Source organism: Pezoporus occidentalis, unplaced genomic scaffold, assembly GCF_034315485.1.
Source record: "Pezoporus occidentalis ecotype Australia unplaced genomic scaffold, CSIRO_AGI_Poc_V1 ctg673, whole genome shotgun sequence".
In the NCBI taxonomy this organism is placed as follows: Eukaryota; Metazoa; Chordata; class Aves; order Psittaciformes; family Psittacidae; genus Pezoporus; species Pezoporus occidentalis.
The window spans coordinates 2,501-25,064 of NW_026916023.1; the positions used below are offsets into that span (position 1 = coordinate 2,501).

At 58.5% G+C, this 22,564-nt stretch overlaps 1 protein-coding gene across 1 annotated transcript in view; it reads left to right on the plus strand.

Annotated features, from left to right (window-relative positions):
• Positions 1-22,564, plus strand: part of LOC134175234 (glutamate receptor ionotropic, kainate 5-like) — a gene marked incomplete at its 3' end in the record, with an annotated part of 30,238 nt that overhangs the window by 1,945 nt on the left and 5,729 nt on the right. The window contains exons 2-11 of the mRNA XM_062640908.1: positions 817-870; positions 3,322-3,477; positions 7,251-7,403; positions 12,830-12,934; positions 13,027-13,134; positions 15,119-15,313; positions 18,167-18,280; positions 18,373-18,482; positions 21,846-22,019; positions 22,122-22,287. Coding sequence (XP_062496892.1) covers positions 817-870; positions 3,322-3,477; positions 7,251-7,403; positions 12,830-12,934; positions 13,027-13,134; positions 15,119-15,313; positions 18,167-18,280; positions 18,373-18,482; positions 21,846-22,019; positions 22,122-22,287 — 1,335 coding nt within the window. The remainder of the gene's footprint in view (positions 1-816; positions 871-3,321; positions 3,478-7,250; positions 7,404-12,829; positions 12,935-13,026; positions 13,135-15,118; positions 15,314-18,166; positions 18,281-18,372; positions 18,483-21,845; positions 22,020-22,121; positions 22,288-22,564) is intronic.

A 22,564-nucleotide genomic window follows, 5' to 3' on the forward strand; every position in this document is an offset into this window, starting at 1 on the left:
TCGATGGGAGCATCAGTGTGGTGCTGAGCAAGGTGGGGGAGGGGTGGGGGGGGATGGGGGTTATGGGGCGTATGGGGGGGATGGGAGCATGGGGGGTATGGGGGTGTGGGGGGGATGGGTGGATGGGGGTTATGGGGTCGTGGGGGGTATGGGGGGGTGGGGGGGATGGGGATTGGGGGGGATGGGGTGGTCGGGGGTTATGGGGGGATGGGGGGTATGGGGGGATGGGGGTTATGGGGGGATGGGGGGTATGGGAGCATGGGGGGGGTGGGGTGGATGGGGGGGATGGGGGGGAAGACGTGGATGGGGGCTATGGGGTGGATGGGGGTATGGGGTGTGTGGGGGGGATGGGGGGGATGGGGGTTATGGGGGGGATGGGGTGGATGGGGGTTATGGGGGGGATGGGGACAATGGGGACATGTGGGGGATGGTGGGATGGGGGCGATGGGGCCTATGGGGGCTATGGGGGGTGTGGGGCGGATGGGGTGGATGGGGGTTATGGGGGGGATGGGGACAATGGGGACATGGGGGGGATGGGGTGGATGGGGCTATGGGGGTGTGGGGAGCTATAGGGGTAGGATGGGGGTTATGGGGGGATGGAGGTTATGGGGGGGATGGGGGGTATGGGGGGTGTGGGGGGGATGGGGTGGATAGGGGCTATGGGGGGGATGGGGGCTATAGGGTGCATGTGGGCTATGGGGCATATGGGGGATATGGGGGATATGGGGCTATGGGGGGGATGGGGGCTATAGGGAGGCCTTGGAGCCATGGGGCAGAGCCGCTATGGGTCAGCCCCACCTTGTTCCCCCCCTCCAGGCCTCCGAGCTGGGCATGACCTCAGCCTTCTACAAGTACATCTTGACCACCATGGTGAGCACCTGCCCCATAGAGCCCCATAGCGCCCCATAGCCACCCCATAGCACCCCATAGCACCCCATAGAACCCCATAGCACCCCATAGAACCCCATAGCACTCCATAGAACCCCATAGCCAACCCACAGTACCCCATAGCGCCCCATAGAACCCCATAGCCACCCCATAGAACCCCATAGAACCCCATAGAACCCCATAGCGCCCCATAGCCACCCCAGAGAGCCCCATAGCCACCCCATAGAACCCCATAGAACCCCATAGAACCCCATAGAACCCCATAGAACACCATAGCCACCCCAAAGTACCCCATAGCACCCCATCGAACACCATAGCCACCCCATACTGCTCCATAGAGCCCCATAGCACCCCATAGCCACCCCAAAGTACCCCATAGCGCCCCATCGAACACCATAGCCACCCCATAGTGCTCCATAGAGCCCCATAGCACCCCATAGAACCCCATAGCATCCCATAGAACCCCATAGGGCCCCATAGAACACCATAGCACCCCATAGAACCCCATAGCGCCCCATATCCACCCCATAGAATGCCCTTAACCCCTAGAACCACCCCATAGAACCCCATAGCCACCCCATAGAATGCTGCCATAACCTCCTATAAACACCCCATGGAATGCCCCCTTAACTCCCTATAACGAACCCATAGAGACCCATAGAACCCCATAGCCACCCCATAGCACCCCATAGCCACCCTATAGCACCACATAGTGCCCCATAGCCACAACATAGCCACCCAATAGCCACCCCATAGCCACCCCATAGCACCCCATAGCACCCCATAGCGCTCCATAGAGCCCCATAGCACCCCATAACAACCCTATATCCACACCATAGCTCCCCATAGCGCCCCAAAGCACCCCATAGTCACCCCATAACAACCCATATCCACTCCATAACTACCACATAGCACCCCATAGCCACCCCATAGCCACCCTATAGCACCCCATAGACACCCCATAGCCACCCTATAGCACCCCATAGCACCCCATAGCACCCCATAGCCACCCTATAGCACCCCATAGCCACCCTATAGCACCCCATAGAACCCCATAGCACCCCATAGCACCCCATAGCCACCCCATAGCACCCCATAGCCACCCCATAGCACCCCATAGCCACCCTATAGCACCCCATAGACACCCTATAGCACCCCATAGAACCCCATAGCCACCCTATAGCACCCCTATAGCACCCCATAGACACCCATAGAACCCCATAGCCACGCTATAGCACCCCATAGCCACCCCATAGCACCCCATAGCCACCCTATAGCACCCCATAGCCACCCTATAGCACCCCATAGAACCCCATAGACACCCTATAGCACCCCATAGACACCCCATAGCACCCCATAGAACCCATGGATATCATGAACAACCCCATAGCACCCCATAGACCCCCATAGCACCCCATAGCCACCCATAGCCACCCCATAGCACCCCATAGCCACCCCATAGCCACCCCATAGCACCCCATAGACACCCCATAGGCACCCCATAGACACCCCATAGACACCCCATAGCCGCCCCATAGCGCCCCCTGGCCGTGCCCCACAGGACTTCCCGCTGCTGCGCCTGGGCTCGGCGGCGCCCAGCTCGGTGCTGGGTTTCTCCCTCTTCAACACGAGCCACCCCTTCTACCCCATAGCACCCCATAGACACCCATAGCACCCCATAGACACCCTATAGCACCCCATAGACACCCTATAGCACCCCACAGAACCCCATAGCCACCCTATAGCACCCCATAGAACCCCATAGACACCCCATAGCCACCCTATAGCACCCCATAGAACCCCATAACCACCCCATATCCACCCCATATATACCCCATAGAACCCCATAGAACCCCATAGCCACCCCATAGCGCCCCATAGCACCCCATAGAACCCCATAGCACCCCATAGCCACCCTATAGCACCCCATAGAACCCCATAGACACCCCATAGCACCCCATAGACACCCCATAGACACCCTATAGCACCCCATAGAACCCCATAGCACCCCATAGCACCCCATAGACACCCCATAGCACCCCATAGAACCCCATAGCCACCCATAGCACCCCATAGAACCCCATAGCCACCCTATAGCACCCCATAGAACCCCATAGCCACCCCATAGCACCCCATAGACCCCCCCATAGCACCCCATAGACACTCCATAGTGCCCCATAGCGCCCCATAGAACCCCGTAGCACCCCATAACCACCCCATAGCACCCCATAGACACTCCATATCCCCCCAATAGCACCCCATATCCACCCCATAACCACTCCATACCACCCCATAGCTCCCCATAGACACCCCATAGCACCCCATAGAACCCCATAACCACCCCATATCCACCCCATATATACCCCATAGAACCCCATAGAACCCCATAACCCCCCATAGCGCCCCATAGCGCCCCCTGGCCGTGCCCCACAGGACTTCCCGCTGCTGCGCCTGGGCTCGGCGGCGCCCAGCTCGGTGCTGGGTTTCTCCCTCTTCAACACGAGCCACCCGTTCTACGGCGAGTTCGAGCGCAGCCTCAACCTCTCGTGGCGCGAGAGCTGCGGGCGAAGCCCCTACCCGGGCCCCGCGGTGAGGAGATGGGAATGGGGGTGGGGAATGGGGGAGAGCAAGAGCCAATGGGGGGCATAGAAGGCAATGGGAGGCAACAAGAGCCAATGGGGGGCATAGAAGGCAATGGGAGGCAACAAGAGCCAATGGGGGGCATAGAAGGCAATGGGAGACACCAAGACCCAATGGGGGGCACCAAGACCCAATGAGGGGCCTAGAACTCAATGGGGAACATAGAAACCAATGGGGGACACCAAGACCCAATGGGAGACACCAAGACCCAATGGGAGACACCAAGACCCAATGGGGGACCTAGAAGCCAATGGGGGACACCAAGACCCAATGGGGACCTAGAAGCCAATGGGGGGCAGCAAGACCCAATGGGAGACACCAAGACACAATGGGAGACAACAAGACCCAATGAGGGACACCACGACCCAATGGGGGACCCCAAGACCCAATGGGGGGCCTTGAAGCCAATGGGGGACCTAGAAGCCAATGGGAGACACCAAGACCCAATGGGGGACATAGAAGTCAATGGGGGGCACCAAGAGCCAATGGGGGGCACCAAGACCCAATGGGGGACACCAAGACCCAATGGGGGACATAGAAGTCAATGGGGGGCACCAAGACCCAATGGGAGACACCAAGACCTAGAAACCAATGGGGGACACCAAGACCCAATGGAAGACACCAAGACCCAATGGGGGGCCTTGAAGCCAATGGGGGACCTAGAAGCCAATGGGGGACACCAAGACCCAATGGGAGACACCAAGACCCAATGGGGGACACCAAGACCCAATGGGGACCTAGAAGCCAATGGGGGGCAGCAAGACCCAATGGGAGACACCAAGACCCAATGGGAGACACCAAGACCCAATGGGGGGCCTAGAAGCCAATGGGGGACCCCAAGACCCAATGGGGGACACCAAGACCCAATGGGGGACACCAAGACCTAATGGGAGACACCAAGACCCAGTGGGGGACACCAAGACCCAATGGGGGACACCAAGACCCAGTGGGGGACACCAAGAGCCAATGGGGGACACCAAGAGCCAATGGGGGACCTAGAACTCAATGGGGGAGCTAGAAGCCAATGGGGGGCACCAAGACCCAATGGGAGACACCAAGACCCAATGGGGGACATAGAAGTCAATGGGGGGCACCAAGACCCAATGGGGGACATAGAAGTCAATGGGGGGCACCAAGAGCCAATGGGGCACACCAAGACCCAATGGGGGACCTAGAGGCCAATGGGGGATACCAAGGCCCAATGGGGGACACCAAGACCCAATGGGGGGCCTAGAACTCAATGGGGGACATAGAAGGCAATGGGGGGCACCAAGACCCAATAGGGGACACCAAGACCCAATGGGGGGCCTTGAAGCCAATGGGGGACCAAGAAGCCAATGGGAGAAACCAAGACCCAATGGGAGACACCAAGAGCCAATGGGGGACACCAAGACCCAATGGGGGCCTAGAAGCCAGTGGGGTCAGTAAGACCCAATGGGAGACACCAAGACCCAATGGGGGACATAGAAGTGAATGGGGGACACCAAGACCCAGTGGGGGACACCAAGACCCAATGAGGGACACCAAGACCCAATGAGGGACACCAAGACCCAATGGGGTACTTGAAGCCAATGGCAGGCCTAGAACTCAATGGAGGAAACCAAGACCCAATTGGAGACCCCAAGACCCAGTGGGGGACACCGAGACCCAATGAGGGACACCAACACCCAATGGGGACCTAGAATCCAACTGGGGGCACGAAGACCCAATGGGAGACACCAAGACACAATGGGGGACACCAAGACACAATGGGAGACACCAAGACACAATGGGGGGCACCAAGACCCAATGGGGGACACCAAGACACAATGGGAGACACCAAGACACAATGGGGGACACCAAGACCCAATGGGGACCTAAAACCCATTGGAAGACACCAAGACCCAATGGGGGGCACCAAGACCCAATGGGGGACACCAAGACCCAATGGGAGACACCAAGACACAATAGGGGACACCAAGACCCAATGGGGACCTAAAACCCATTGGAAGACACCAAGACACAATGGGGGACACCAAGACCCAATGGGGGACAAAAGACCCAATGGGGGCCCTAGAAGCCAATGGGAGACAGCAAGACCCAATGGGGGACATAGAATCCAATGGGGGACCCAAAAGCCAATGGGGGACTGCAAGACCCAATGGGGGACACCAAGACCCAGTGGGAGACCCCAAGACAGAATGGGGGACACTGAGACCCAATGGGAGACACCGAGACCCAATGGGGCCCTAGAGCTCAATGGGGGACATAGAAGCCAGTGGGGGACCCCAAGACCCAATAGAAGGCACCAAGACCCAATGGGGGCGATAGAACCCAATGGGGGACACCAAGACCCAATGGGGGCCTAGAACTCAATGGGGGCGATAGAACCCAATGGGGGACACCAAGACCCAACGGGGGACACCAAGAGCCAATGGGGGACACCAAGACCCAATAGAAGGCACCAAGACCCAATGGGGGACATAGAAGCCAATGGGAGACAGCAAGACCCAATGTGGGGTTAGAAGCCAATGGTGGACACCAAGACCCAATGGGGGACCTAGAAGCCAATGGGGGACCCAAAGGCCAATGGGGGGCGCCAAGACCCAATTGGGGGACCTAGAAGCCAATGGGGGGCAGCAAGACCCAACGTGAGACATGGAACCCAATAGGCGATGCCAAGACCCAATGGGGGACACCAAGACGCAATGGGGGACCCCAGAACCCAATAGGCAACACCAAGACCCAATAGGAGACACCAAGACCCAATGGGGGGCAGCAATACCCAGTGGGGGACACCAAGACCCAATGGGGGGCCTTGAAGCCAATGGGGGACCTAGAAGCCAATGGGGGACACCAAGACCCAATGGGAACCCAGATCCTGTCTCTCCATCTCCCCCCACCCCACATCCGCTAAACTCCCATCCCCCACACCCCCAACCCATCCTTTGCCCACCCCCCGAATCCCCTCCCCACCCCCCACCCCTCCCCCACCCCCCATCCCATCCCACCCCACCTCACCCCTCCCCCACCCCCTACATCCCCTCCCCCACCCCCCACCTACCCACCCCTCCCCCCATCCCATCCCACCCCACCCCTCCCCCACCCCCTACATCCCCTCCCCCATCCCATCCCACCCTCCCCCCACCCCTCCCCTTTCCCACCCCCACATCCCATCTTTTCCCCTCCCCCAACCCCCACCCCATCCCCTCCCCTTCCCCTCCCCCACCCCATCCCTCCCCTCCCCCAAACACCACCCCACCCTTCCCCCACCCCATCCCACCCCTCCCCCCACCCCTCCCCTCTCCCAACCCCCACATCCCATCCCCTCCCCCTCCCCCCCATCCCTAACCCTAACCCTAACCCATCCCCACATCCTCTCCCCTCCCCCCATCCCATCCCATCCCATCCCATCCCTCCCCTCCCCCACCCCCCACATCCCCCTCCCCCACCCCATCCCACCCTTCCCCCACCCCTCCCCTTTCCCACCCCCACATCCCATCCCTCCCCCTCCCCCAACCCCCACCCCATCCCCTCCCCTTCCCCTCCCCCACCCCATCCCACCTTCCCCCCCCCCACATCCCCTCCCCTCCCTCAACCCCAAATCCCATCCCCTCCCCCCACCCCCCCATTCCTCCCCTCCCCCACCCCCCACATCCAACCTCCTCCCCCACCCCCCATTCCTCCCCTCCCCCACCCCCTCCATCCCCTCCCCCACCCCCCATGCCCCTCCCCCCCCCCAGCTCTCAGCCGCTCTCCTCTTCGACGCCGTGCACGTGGTGGTCGGCGCCGTTCGCGCCCTCAACCGGAGCCAGGAGGTTGGGGGTCGCGCCCTGGCCTGCACCGCGCCGGGCATCTGGGCCCCGGGTACCAGCCTCATGAACTACCTGCGCATGGTGAGAGCTGTGGGGCGGATATGGGGCGGCTATGGGGGCTATGGGGCGGATATGGGGTGGCTATGGGGTGGATATGGGGCGGATATGGGGTGGCTATGGGGTGGCTATGGGTGGCTATGGGGGCTATGGGGGCTATGGGGGGCCTATGGGGTGGCTATGGGGGCTATGGGGCGGATATGGGGTTCAATGGGTGGCTATGGGGCGGCTATGGGGCGGATATGGGGTGGCTATGGGGCGGCTATGGGGGCTATGGGGTTCAATGGGTGGCTATGGGGTGGCTATGGGGGCTATGGGGTTCAATGGGTGGCTATGGGGTGGCTATGGGGTGGCTATGGGGCGGCTATGGGGGCTATGGGGTTCAATGGGTGGCTATGAGGCGGCTATGGGGGCTATGGGGTGGCTATGGGGTGGCTATGGGGCGGATATGGGGTTCAATGGGTGGCTATGGGGGCTATGGGGGGCCTATGGGGTGGCTATGGGGGCTATGGGGCGGATATGGGGCAGATATGGGGTGGCTATGTGGTGGATATGGGGGCTATGGGGCGGATATGGGGCGGCTATGGGGCAGCTATGGGGTTCAATGGGTGGCTATGTGGAGGCTATGGGGTTCAATGTGTGGCTATGGGGCGGCTAAGGGGGCTATGGGGTGGCTATGGGGTGGCTATGGGGCGGCTATGGGGTTCAATGGGTGGCTATGGGGGCTATGGGGGGCCTATGGGGTGGCTATGGGGGCTATGGGGCGGATATGGGGCAGATATGGGGTGGCTATGTGGTGGATATGGGGGCTATGGGGCGGATATGGGTGGCTATGGGGCAGCTATGGGGTTCAATGGGTGGCTATGTGGAGGCTATGGGGTTCAATGTGTGGCTATGGGGCGGCTAAGGGGTGGCTATGGGACTCAATGGAGGCTACAGGGATCAATGGGTGGCTATGGGGAGGCTATGGGGCGGCTATGGGGGCTATGGGGCGGCTATGGGGTGGCTATGGGGCGGCTATGGGGCGGCTATGGGGCGGCTATGGGGCGGCTATGGGGTTCAATGGGTGGCTATGGGGTGGCTATGGGGTTCAATGGGTGGCTATGGGGCGGCTATGGGGGCTATGGGGCGGCTATGGGGTTCAATGGGTGGCTATGGGGCGGATATGGGGTGGATATGGGGTGGATATGGGGCGGCTATGGGGGCTATGGGGTTCAATGGGTGGCTATGGGGCGGATATGGGGCGGATATGGGGTGGATATGGGGTGGCTATGGGGGCTATGGGGTTCAATGGGTGGCTATGGGGCGGCTATGGGTGGCTATGGGGTTCAATGGGTGGTTATGGGGTTCAATGGGTGGCTATGGGGCGGCTATGGGTGGCTATGGGGTTCAATGGGTGGTTATGGGGATCAATGGGTGGCTATGGGGTGGCTATGGGGGCTATGGGGTTCAATGGGTGGTTATGGGGTTCAATGGGTGGCTATGGGGCGGATATGGGGCGGATATGGGGGCTATGGGGTTCAATGGGTGGCTATGGGGTTCAATGGGTGGCTATGGGGCGGCTATGGGGCGGCTATGGGGCGGATATGGGGGCTATGGGGATCAATGGGTGGCTATGGGGATCAATGGGTGGCTATGGGGCGGATATGGGGTTCAATGGGTGGCTATGGGGATCAGTGGGTGGCTATGGGGCGGCTATGGGTGGCTATGGAGCAGCTATGGGGTGGCTATGGGGTTCAATGGGTGGCTATGGGGCGGCTATGGGGCGGTTATGGAGCGGCTATGGGGCGGCTATGGGGTTCAATGGGTGGCTATGGGGCGGATATGGGGCGGCTATGGGGTTCAATGGGTGGCTATGGGGCGGCTATGGGTGGCTATGGGGTTCAGTGGGTGGCTATGGGGCGGCTATGGGGTGGCTATGGGGCGGCTATGGGGTGGCTATGGATATGGGGCGGCTATGGGGTGGCTATGGGGTGGCTATGGGGCGGCTATGGGGTGGCTATGGGGGCTATGGGGTTCAATGGGTGGCTATGGGGCGGATATGGGGCGGATATGGGGGCTATGGGGTTCAATGGGTGGCTATGGGGTTCAATGGGTGGCTATGGGGCGGCTATGGGGCGGATATGGGGCGGATATGGGGGCTATGGGGATCAATGGGTGGCTATGGGGATCAATGGGTGGCTATGGGGCGGCTATGGGGTTCAATGGGTGGCTATGGGGTTCAATGGGTGGCTATGGGGCGGCTATGGGGGCTATGGGGCAGCTATGGGGTGGCTATGGGGTTCAATGGGTGGCTATGGGGCGGCTATGGGGCGGTTATGGAGCGGCTATGGGGCGGCTATGGGGTTCAATGGGTGGCTATGGGGGCTATGGGGGGCCTATGGGGTGGCTATGGGGCAGCTATGGGGTGGATATGGGGCAGCTATGGGGCAGCTATGGGGCAGCTATGGGGCGCTATGGGGCGGCTATGGGGCGGCTATGGGGTTCAATGTGTGGCTATGGGGCGGCTAAGGGGTGGCTATGGGACTCAATGGAGGCTACAGGGATCAATGGGTGGCTATGGGGAGGCTATGGGGCGGCTATGGGGCGCCTATGGGGCGGGTATGGGGTGGCTATGGGGGCTATGGGGCGGCTATGGGGCGGCTATGGGGCGGCTATGGAGCGGCTATGGGGTTCAATGGGTGGCTATGGGGTGGCTATGGGGTTCAATGGGTGGCTATGAGGCGGCTATGGGGCGGCTATGGTGGCTATAGGGGCTATGGGGGCTATGGGGGCTATGGGGTTCAATGGGTGGCTATGGGGCGGATATGGTGCGGATATGGGGTGGATATGGGGCGGCTATGGGGGCTATGGGGTTCAATGGGTGGCTATGGGGGCTATGGGGTGGCTATGGGGGGGCTATGGGGGCTATGGGGCGGATATGGGGTGGCTATGGGGGCTATGGGGGCTATGGGGATCAATGGGGGGCTATGGGGATCAATGGGTGGCTATGGGGCGGCTATGGGTGGCTATGGGGTTCAATGGGTGGCTATGGGGATCAGTGGGTGGCTATGGGGCGGCTATGGGGCGGTTATGGGGCTCAATGGCGGCTATGGGTATCAATGGGTGGCTATGGGGTTCAATGGGTGGCTATGGGGATCAATGGGTGGCTATGGGGCGGCTATGTGGTTCAATGGGCGGCTATGGGGCGTCTATGGGGTGCCTATGGGGCGGCTATGGGGTTCAATGGGTGGCTATGGGGCGGCTATGGGTGGCTATGGGGGCTATGGGGGCTATGGGGTGCCTATGGGGCAGCTATGGGGTGGCTATGGGGGCTATGGGGTTCAATGGGTGGCTATGGGGATCAATGGGTGGCTATGGGGCGGCTATGCGGTTCAATGGGTGGCTATGGGGCGGCTATGGGGCATCTATGGGGGCTATGGGGTGCCTATGGGGCGGCTATGGGGCGGCTATGGGGGCAATGGGGTGCCTATGGGGTGGCTATGGGGCGGCTATGGGGTTCAATGGGTGGCTATGGGGTTCAATTGGTGGCTATGGGGTTCAATGGGTGGCTATAGGATTCAATGAGTGGCTATGGGGCGGCTATGGGGTTCAATGGGTGGCTATGGGGTTCAATGGGTGGCTGTGGGGCTTAATAGAGGTCTATGGGGATCAATGGGTGGCTATGGGGTTCAATGGGTGGCTGTGGGGCTCAATAGAGGTCTATGGGGATCAATGGGTGGCTATGGGGTTCAATGGGTGGCTATGGGGCTCAATGGAGGTCTATGGGGATCAATGGGTGGCTATGGGGCTTAACTGGAGCTATGGGGATCACTGGGTGGGTCTGGGGCTCAGTGGGGCTCTATGGGGCTCAATGGGGGCTTATGGGGCTCAGTGGGGCTCAGTGGGGGCCTATGGGGATCAATGGGGACCTATGGGGCTGAAGTGGTGCTATGGGATTCAGTGGGGGCCTATGGGATTCAATGGGGGTCTATGGGTCTCAATGGGTGGCTATGGGGCTCAATGGGTGGCCATGGGGCTGAAGTGGTGCTATGGGGTTCAATGGGGCCCTATTGGGATCAGTGGGTAGCTCTGGGGCTCAGTGGGCGGCTATGGGGCTCAGTGGGGCTCAATGGGGGTCAATGGGTGGCTATGGGATTCAATGGGTGGCTATGGGGCTGAACTGGTGCTATGGAGCTCAGTGGGGGCCTATGGGGCTGAACTGGTGCTATGGGGTTCAATGGGAGCCTATGGGGCTCAATGGGTGGCTCTGGCGCTCAATTGGCGGCTATGGGGCTCAATGGGTGGCTATGGGGCTCAATGGGTGGCTATGGGGCTGAACTGGTGCTATGAGGTTTAATGGGGGCCTATGGGGCTCAGTGGGGGCTTATGGGGCTCAATGGGTGGCTATGGGGTTCATTGTGTTGCTATGGGGCTCAATGGAGGCTATGGGGCTCAATGGGTGGCTATGGGGCTGAACTGATGCTACGGGGTTCAACGGGGGCCTATGGGGTTCAATGGGTGGCTACGGGGCTGAAGTTGTGCTATGGGGATCAATGGGCGGCTATGGGGCTCAATGGAGGCTATGGGGCTCAATGGGGGAGTATAGGGCTTAATGGGGGCTATGGGGACCAATGGGTGGCTGTGGGGCTCAGTGGGGATTAATGGGGATCAATGGGTGGCTATGGGTCTCAGTGGGCGGCTATGGGTCTCAATGGAGGGCCTATGGGGCTCAATGGATTCTATGGAGCTGACCTGGTGCTATGGGGCTCAATGGGTGGCTATGGGGATCAATGAATGGCTCTGGGAATCAATGGGTGGCTATGGGTCTCAGTGGGCAGCTATGGGGCTCAATGGAGGGCCTATGGGGCTCAATGGGGTCCTATGGAGCTGACCTGGTGCTATGGGGCTCAATGGGGTCCTATGGGGCTCAATGGGTGGCTATGGGGATCAATGGATGGCTCTGGGGATCATTGCGTGGCTATGGGTCTCAGTGGGCAGCTATGGGGCTCAATGGGGTCCTATGGGGCTCAATGGGGGCCTATGGAGCTGACCTGGTGCTATGGGGCTCAATGGGGTCCTATGGGGCTCAATGGGGGCCTATACAGCTGACTTGGTGCTATGGGGCTCAATGGGGTCCTATGGGGCTCAATGGGTGGCTATGGGGATCAATGGATGGCTCTGGGGATCATTGCGTGTCTATGGGTCTCAGCGGGCAGCTATGGGGCTCAATGGGGGCCTATGGGGCTCAATGGGGGCCTATGGAGCTGACCTGGTGCTATGGGGCTCAATGGGGTCCTATGGGGCTCAACGGGTGGCTCTGGGGCTGAACTGCTGCTTATGGGGCTCAATGGAGGTCTACGGGGTCCAAAAAACCACCCCTTGGAGGACCCCGAACCCTTCGCGGGAGCTGTCCCCACATGTGTGGGGCAGGTTGGGGGGTGCCCCACAACCTCTGTCCCCCCCCACAGGTGGAGTACGATGGCTTGACGGGGCGCATCGAGTTCAACAGCAAGGGCCAGAGGACCAACTACACCCTCCACGTGCTGGAGAAGGGGCGCGATGGGCACCGCGAGGTCAGGCCTGCCCCACTTCCGCCCCACTTCCGCCCCACGGCTGCCCCACGGCTGCCCCATGCTCCCGTCCCCGTCCCCGTCCCCCCCCACAGGTGGGTGTGTGGTACTCCAATAGGACCTTGGCCATGGACGCCGCCACCTTGGCCGTCAACGCCTCCGATAGCTTGGCCAACAAGACCCTCATCATCACCACCATCCTGGTGAGTGGGGCTGGCGCAGCCCCATTGAGGGGGGCTGTTGGCATCTATGGGGCTGCTTCTGCTCCTGGTGGGGCTCTGGAACTTGGGGGAGGGGGGGGGAAGTCACCGGGGGTCTTCGGTTGGGGTCTCCGTTGGGGTTTGGGTTGGGTTGTCCATTGGGGGTCTCCATTGGGGTCGTCTTGGGGTCTCCGTTGGGTTGTCCATTGGGTTCTCCATTGGGGGTCTCCATTGGGTTGTCCATTAGGTTCTCCATTGGGGTCGTCTTGGGGTCTCCATTGGGTTCTCCATTGGGTTGTCCATTGGGGTCATCTTGGGGTCTCCATTGGGTTGTCCATTGGGTTCTCCATTGGGGTTCTCCATTGGGTTCTCCATTGGGGTCATCTTGGGGTCTCCATTGGGTTGTCCATTGGGTTCTCCATTGGGGTTCTCCATTGGGTTCTCCATTGGTGTCATCTTGGGGTCTCCATTGGGTGTTCCATTGGGTTGTCCATTGGGTTTACCCTTGGGTTCTCCATTGGGTTCTCCATTGGTGTCGTCTTGGGGTCTCCATTGGGTTGTCCATTGGGTTCTCCATTGGGGTTCTCCATTGGGTTCTCCATTGGTGTCATCTTGGGGTCTCCATTGGGTTCTCCATTGGGGTCGTCTTGGGGTCTCCATTGGGTTGTCCATTGGGTTTACCCTTGGGTTATCCATTGGGTTGTCCATTAGGTTGTCCATTGGGTTCTCCATTGTTGTTGTCTTGGGGTCTCCATTGGGTTCTCCATTGGGTTCTCCATTGGGTTCACCCTTGGGTTCTCCCTTGGGTTCTCCATTGGGTTCTCCATTGGGGTCATCTTGGGGTCTCCATTGGGTTCACTCTTGGGTTCTCCATTGGGCTCATCCTTGGGTTCTCCATTGGGTCCTTGTGTTCTCCATTGGGATCTCACGGGGTACCTCCATTGGGCTCCCCATTGGGTTCCTCTTGGGTTCTCCATTGGGTTCCCCTTTGTGCTCCCCATTGCGATCTCATGGGGTATCTCCATTGGGCTCTCCATTGGGTTCCTCTTGGGTTCTCCATTGGGTCCTCCTTGGGTTCTCCATTGGGTTCCTCTTGAGGTCTCCATTGTGATCTCATGGGGTATCTCCTTTGGGTTCTCCATTGGGTTCCTCTTGGTTTCCCCATTGCGATCTCATGGGGTATCTCCATTGGGTTCTCCATTGGGTTCCTCTTTGGTTCTCCATTGGGTTCCTCTTGGGTTCTCCATTGGGTTCCTCTTGGGTTCTCCATTGGGTTCCTCTTGGGCTCTCCACTGGGATCCCCTTTGTGCTCCCCATTGCGATCTCATGGGGTATCTCCTCTGGGCTCTCCATTGGGTTCCTCTTGGGTTCTCCATTGGGTTCCTCTTTGGTTCTCCATTGGGTTCCTCTTGGGTTCTCCATTGGGTTCCTCTTGGGTTCTCCATTGGGTTCCTCTTGGTCTTGCCATTGGGTTCCTCTTGGGTTCTCCATTGGGTTCCTCTTGGGCTCTCCATTGGGTTCCTCTTGGGCTCTCCAATGGGTTCCTCTTGGGTTCCCCATTGCGATCTCATGGGGTATCTCCACTGGGTTCTCCATTGGGTTCCTGTTGGGTTCTCCATTGGGTTCCCCTTTGTGCTCTCCATTGCGATCTCATGGGGTACCTCCATTGGGCTCCTCTTGGGTTTTCCATTGGGTTCCTCTTGGGTTCTCCATTGGGTTCCTCTTGGGCTCTCCATTGGGTTTCTCTTGGGCTCTCCATTGGGTTCCTCTTGGGCTCTCCATTGGGTTCCTCTTGGGCTCTCCATTGGGTTCCTCTTGGGCTCTCCATTGGGTTTCTCTTGAGTTCTCCATTGGGTTCCTCTTGGGCTCTCCACTGGAATCCCCTTTGTGCTCTCCATTGCCTCCCTCTTGCCTTCCCCATCGCTCCAACCTCTCCATCCTCCCTCTCCCGTGCCCGTCCCCATCCCTTCCCAATCCCACCCCATAGGAGAACCCCTACGTGATGCGGGTGGGGGGCGCGGGCGGCCCCGAGCGCTACGAGGGCTTCTGCGTGGACATGCTGCAGGAGCTTGCCGGGCTCCTCAAGTTCCGCTTCCACATCAAGCTGGTGGAGGACGGGCTCTATGGGGCCCCCGAGCCCAATGGGTCCTGGACCGGCATGGTGGGAGAGCTCATCAATAGGGTATGGGGGGCAACGGGGGCCCGGGGGGGGGGGGGGCATCTTAGGGGGGTTTGAGGTCATCTTAGGGGGGTTTGGGGGCATCTTAGGGGGGGTTGAGGGCATCTTATGGTGGTTTGAGGGCATCTTATGGGGGTTTGAGGGCATCTTAGGGGAGTTTTAGGGCATCTTATGGGGGTTTGGGGGATCTTATGGGGGTTTGAGGGCATATTAGGGGGTTTGAGGGCATATTAGTGGGTTTGAGGGCATCTTATGGGGGTTGAGGGCAGCTTGTAGGGGTTTGAGGGCATCTTACGGGGGTTTGGGGGCATCTTATGGGAGTTTGTGTGCATATTAGGGTGTTTGAGGGCATCTTATCGGGGTTGAAGGCATCTTATGGGGTTTGAGGGCATCTTAAGGGGGGTTTGGGGGCATCTTAAGGGGGTTTGAGGGCATCTTAGGGGGGTTTGAGGGCATCTTATGGGGGTTTGAGGGCATCTTATGGGGGTTTGAGGGCATCTTATGGGGGTTGAGGGCATCTTATGGGGGTTTGAGGGCATCTTAAGGGGGTTTGAGGGCATCTTAGGGGGGTTTGAGGTCATCTTAGGGGGGTTTGGGGGCATCTTAGGGGGGGTTGAGGGCATCTTATGGTGGTTTGAGGGCATCTTATGGTGGTTTGAGGGCATCTTAGGGGGGTTTATGGGCATCTTAGGGGGGTTGGGGGCATTTAGTATGGGTTTGGGGGCATCTTATGGGGTTTGAGGGCATCTTATGGGGGTTTGAGGGCATCTTGTAGGGGTTTGAGGGCATCATATGGGGGTTTGGGGGCATCTTAGGGCGGTTTGGGGCATTTAGTATGGGTTTGGGGCCATCTAATACAGGTTTTGAGGTAACACATGGGGGTTTGAGGGCATCTTATGGGGGTTTGAGGGCATCTTGGGGCGGTTTGAGTGCATCTTAGAGGGGGTTGAAGGCATCTATGGGGGGGTTGGGCCATATTAAGGGGGTTCGGGGTCATCTTATGGGGGTCTTGAGGGAATCTTAAGTGGGTTTGAGGGCATCTTAAGCAGGTTTAGGGGCATCTTAAGGGGGTTTGAGGGCATCTTAGAGGGGGTTTGAGGGCATCTTAAGGGGGTTTGAGTGCATCTTAGGGGGGTTGAGGGTATCTTAAGTGGGTTTGAGGGTATTTTAGGGGGTTTGAGCGCATCTTAAGGGAGTTGAGGGCATCTTAAGTGGGTTTGAGGGTATTTTAGGGGGTTTGAGCGCATCTTAAGAGAGTTGAGGGCATCTTAAGTGGGTTTGAGGGTATTTTAGGAGGTTTGAGGGCATCTTATGGGGGGTTTGGGGGCATCTTAAGGGGGTTTGGGGGCATCTTAAGTGGGTTTGAGGGCATCTTAGGGGGGTTTGAGGGCATCTTATGGGGGTTTGGGGGCATCTTATGGGGGTTTGTGTGCATATTAGGGTGTTTGAGGGCATCTTATCGGGGTTGAGGGCAACTTATGGGGTTTGAGGGCATCTTGAGGGCATCTTATGGGGGGTTTGAGGGCATCTTATGGGGGTTTGAGGGCATCTTATGGGGGTTTGGGGGCATCTTATGGGAGTTTGTGTGCATATTAGGGTGTTTGAGGGCATCTTATCGGGGTTGAGGGCATCTTATGGGGTTTGAGGGCATCTTAAGGGGGGTTTGGGGGCATCTTAAAGGGGTTTGAGGGCATCTTATGGGGTTTGAGGGCATCTTACGGGAGTTTGGGGGCATCTTAGGGGGGTTTGAGGGCATCTTATGGGGGTTTGGGGGCATCTTATGGGGGTTTGGGGGCGTCTTATGGGGGTTTGGGGGCATCTTAGGGGGTTTTGGGGGCATCTTATGGGCGTTTGTGTGCATTTTAGGGGGTTTGAGGGCATTTTATGGGGGTTGAGGGCATCTTATGAGGTTTTGGGCATCTTAGGGGGGGTTGAAGGCATCTTAAGAGGGTTTGAGGGCATCTTAAGGGGGATTGAGGTCATCTTATTGGGCTTGAGGGCACCTTGGGGGGGGTGAGGGCATTTTAAGTGGGTTTGAGGGCATCTTATGGGCGTTTGAGGGCATCTTAGGGGGGTTTGGGGGCATCTTAGGGGGCTTTGGGGGCATCTTATGGGAGTTTGTGTGCATATTAGGGGGTTTGAGGGCATCTTATCGGGGTTGAGGGCATCTTACGGGGTTTGAGGGCATCTTAAGGGGGTTTGAGGGCATCTTATGGGGGTTTGAGGGCATCTTATGGGGGTTTGAGGGCATCTTAGGGGGGTTTGAGGGCATCTTATGGGGGTTTGGGGGCATCTTATGGGGGTTTGAGGGCATATTAGGGGGTTTGAGGGCATATTAGTGGGTTTGAGGGCATCTTATGGGGGTTGAGGGCAGCTTGTAGGGGTTTGAGGGCATCTTACGGGGGTTTGGGGGCATCTTATGGGAGTTTGTGTGCATATTAGGGTGTTTGAGGGCATCTTATCGGGGTTGAGGTCATCTTATGGGGTTTGAGGCCATCTTAAGGGGGGTTTGGGGGCATCTTAAGGGGGTTTGAGGGCATCTTAGGGGGGTTTGAGGGCATCTTATGGGGGGTTTGGGGGCATCCTAAGGGGGTTTGAGGGCATCTTATGGGGGTTTGAGGGCATCTTATGGGGGTTTGAGGGCATTTTAAGGGGGTTTGAGGGCATCTTAGGGGGGTTTGAGGTCATCTTAGGGGGGTTTGGGGGCATCTTAGGGGGGGTTGAGGGCATCTTAGGGGGGTTTGAGGGCATCTTATGGGGGTTTGGGGTTTCTTGGACCATTTAATAGGGGGTTTTGGGGTTGCCTTGGGGCACCCCCTTCCATGCCCCCCATTGTGTGTCCCCCCCACCCCATAGAAAGCCGACCTGGCCGTGGCCGCCTTCACCATCACGGCGGAGCGGGAGAAGGTCATCGACTTCTCGAAGCCCTTCATGACGCTGGGGATCAGCATCCTCTACCGGGTGCACATGGTACGGGGTAGGGCCATGGGGGTCCGTAGGGGGATTAAGGGGGGAGCCGCACATGGGTGCCACCATGGGGGTCTCATGCTGTGTCCCCACAGGGCCGCAAGCCGGGGTATTTCTCCTTCCTAGACCCCTTCTCGCCAGCGGTGTGGTTCTTCATGCTCCTCGCCTACCTGGCCGTGAGCTGCGTCCTCTTCTTGGCTGCCAGGTGATGCGCCCCGGTAGGGACATCCCATAATAGCACCACAGTATGGGCATCCCGTAATGAACCTCAATAGGGATATCCCATAATAGCACCCCAATATAGACATCCAGTAATGCACCCCAATAGGGACATCCCATAATAGCACCCCAGTAGGGGCATCCCGTAATGAACCTCAATAGGGATATCCCATAATAGCACCCCAATACAGGCATCCCATAATGCACCCCAACAGGGACATCCCATAATAGCACCCCAGAAGGGGCATCCCGTAATGAACCTCAATGGGGATATCCCATAATAGCACCCCGATATAGACATACAGTAATGCACTCCAATAGGGACATCCCATAATAGCACCCAAGAGGGGCATCCCATAATGAAGCCTAATAGGGACATCCCATAATGCACCCCAACAGGGACACCCCATAATAGCACCCAATAGGGACATCCCATAATAGCACCCCAATAGGGATATCCTATAATAGCACCCAATAGGGACATCCCATAATAGCACCCAATAGGGGCATCCCATAATGCACCCCAATAGGGACATCCCATAATAGCACCCCAATAGGGACATCCCATAATGCACCCCAATAGGGACATCCCATAATAGAACCCCATTAGGGATATCCCATAATGAACCTCAATAGGGATATCCCATAATAGCACCCCAATAGGAGATCCTGGAGCACCCATTGGGGTCAATGATGGGGTTCAAGGAGCACCCATTGGGGTCAACGATGGGGTTCAAGGAGCTCCCATTGGGGTCAATGATGGGATTTGGGGGTCCTGGAGCACCCATTGGGGTCAACGATGGGATTTGGGGGTCCTGGAGCACCCACTGGGGTCAATGATGGGGTTCAAGGAGCACCCATTGGGGTCAACGATGGGGTTGAAGGAGCACCCATTGGGGTCAATGATGGGGTTCAAGGAGCACCCATTGGGGTCAATGATGGGGTTCAAGGAGCACCCATTGGGGTCAATGATGGGGTTCAAGGAGCTCCCATTGGGGTCAACGATGGGGTTGAAGGAGCACCCATTGGGGTCAACGAGTTCAAGGAGCACCCATTGGGGTCAACAATGCGGTTCAAGGAGCGCCCATTGGGGTCAACGATGGGGTTCAAGGAGCACCCATTGGGGTCAACGATGGGGTTCAAGGAGCACCCATTGGGGTCAACGATGGGGTTCAAGGAGCACCCATTGGGGTCAATGATGGGGTTCAAGGAGCACCCATTGGGGTCAATGATGGGGTTCAAGGAGCACCCATTGGGGTCAATGATGGGGTTCAAGGAGCACCCATTGGGGTCAACGATGGGGTTCAAGGAGCACCCATTGGGGTCAATGATGGGGTTCAAGGAGCACCCATTGGGGTCAACGATGGGGTTCAAGGAGCACCCATTGGGGTCAACGATGGGGTTCAAGGAGCACCCATTGGGGTCAATGATGGGGTTCAAGGAGCACCCATTGGGGTCAACGATGGGGTTCAAGGAGCTCCCATTGGGGTCAATGATGGGGTTCAAGGAGCACCCTTTGGGGTCTATGATGGGGTTCAAGGAGCACCCATTGGGGGATGGGGTTCAAGGAGCACCCATTGGGGTCATCAAGGATGGGGTTCAACGAGCACCCATTGGGGTCAATGATGGGGTTCAAGGAGCACCCATTGGGGTCAATGATGGGGTTCAAGGAGCACCCATTGGGGTCAATGATGGGGTTCAAGGAGCACCCATTGGGGTCAATGATGGGGTTCAAGGAGCACCCATTGGGGTCAATGATGGGGTTCAAGGAGCACCCATTGGGGTCAATGATGGGGTTCAAGGAGCACCCATTGGGGTCAATGATGGGGTTCAAGGAGCACCCATTGGGGTCAACGATGGGGTTCAAGGAGCACCCATTGGGGTCAATGATGGGGTTTGGGGGTCCTGGAGCTCCCATTGGGGTCAACGATGGGGTTGGGGTGGGGGTCAAGGAGCACCCATTGGGGTCAATGATGGGGTTCAAGGAGCACCCATTGGGGTCAATGATGGGGTTCAAGGAGCACCCATTGGGGTCAATGATGGGGTTTGGAGCTCCAGCACCACCCATTGAGGTCAACAATGGGGTTCAAGGAGCACCCATTGGGGTCAATGATGGGGTTCAAGGAGCACCCATTGGGGCCGATGATGGGATTTTGGGGTCCTGGAGCACCCATTGGGGTCAACGATGGGGTTCAAGGACCACCCATTGGGGTCAATGATGGGGTTCAAGGAGCACCCATTGGGGTCAATGATGGGGTTTGGGGGTCCTGGGGCACCCATTGGGGTCAATGATGGGGTTCAAGGAGCACCCATTGGGGTCAATGATGGGATTTGGGGGTCCTGGAGCAGCCATTGGGGTCAATGATTGGATTCAAGGAGCACCCATTGGGGTCAATGATGGGGTTCAAGGAGCACCCATTGGGGTCAATGATGGGGTTCAAGGAGCACCCATTGGGGTCAATGATTGGATTCAAGGAGCACCCATTGGGGTCAATGATGGGGTTCAAGGAGCACCCATTGGGGTCAATGATGGGGTTCAAGGAGCACCCATTGGGGTCAATGATGGGGTTCAAGGAGCACCCATTGGGGTCAACGATGTGGTTTGGGGTGTCTTGGAGCACCCATTGGGGTCAATGATTGGGTTTGGGGGTCCTGGAGCACCCATTGGGGTCAATGATGGGGTTCAAGGAGCACCCATTGGGGTCAATGATGGGGTTTGGGGGTCCTGGAGCACCCATTGGGGTCAATGATGGGGTTCAAGGAGCACCCATTGGGGTCAATGATGGGGTTCAAGGAGCACCCATTGGGGTCAACGATGGGGTTCAAGGAGCACCCATTGGGGTCGATGATGGGGTTCAAGGAGCACCCATTGGGGTCGATGATGGGGTTCAAGGAGCACCCATTGGGGTTGACGATGGGGTTTGGAGATCCAGTATCACCCATTAGGGTCAATGATGGGGTTTGGTGGTCCTGGAGCACCCATTGGGGTCAACGATGGGGTTCAAGGACCTCCCATTGGGGTCAGTGATGGGATTTTGGGGGTCCTGGAGCATCCATTGGGGTCAACGATGGGGGTCAACGATGGGGTTCAAGGAGCACCCATTGGGGTCAACGATGGGGTTTGGGGTGTCTTGGAGCACCCATTGGGGTCAACGACGGGGTTCAAGGAGCACCCATTGGGGTCAACGATGGGGTTTGGGGTGTCTTGGAGCACCCATTGGGGTCAACGATTGGGTTCAAGGACCTCCCATTGAGGTCAACGATGGCGATTGGAGTACTACGGAAGCCCCCCTTACCCTCTCCATCCCCCCCCCCCCACATCCCGCCCCACATCCCCACCCCCCAACAGGCTGAGCCCCTACGAGTGGTACAACCCCCACCCGTGCCTACGGGAGCGCCGGAACCTTCTAGAGAACCAATACACGTTGGGCAACAGCCTCTGGTTCCCCGTCGGCGGCTTCATGCAGCAGGGCTCCGAGATCATGCCGCGCGCGTTGTCCACCCGCTGCGTCAGCAGCGTCTGGTGAGCCCCATAGCGACTATGGGGTGGGATGGGGGGGTTGATGCATGAAATGAGCCCCCCATGTCACCCCCACCCCCCAACCCCGTCATGGTGTCGCCGTAGGTGGGCCTTCACCCTCATCATCATCTCGTCGTACACGGCCAACCTGGCGGCCTTCCTGACGGTGCAGCGCATGGAGGTGCCCATCGAGTCGGCCGATGACTTGGCCGATCAGACCAACATCGAGTACGGCACCATCCACGCCGGGTCCACCATGACCTTCTTCCAGGTGTGGGGCTCGGGGGGGGGGGGAAGGAGGGGGGGGGGGGATTGGGGTGATCTGGGTCAATCCAACCCAACCCAACCCAACATGGGGCAATCCAACCCAGCATGAGGCAACCTGGGTCAATCCAACCCAACCCAGGCCAACCCGGGTCAACCCAACCTGGGTCAATCCAACTGAACATGGGGCAACCTGGGGCAACCCAACCCAACCCAACCCAACATGGGGCAATCCAACCCAACCCAACCCAGCATGGGGCAACCGGGGGCAATTCAACCCAACC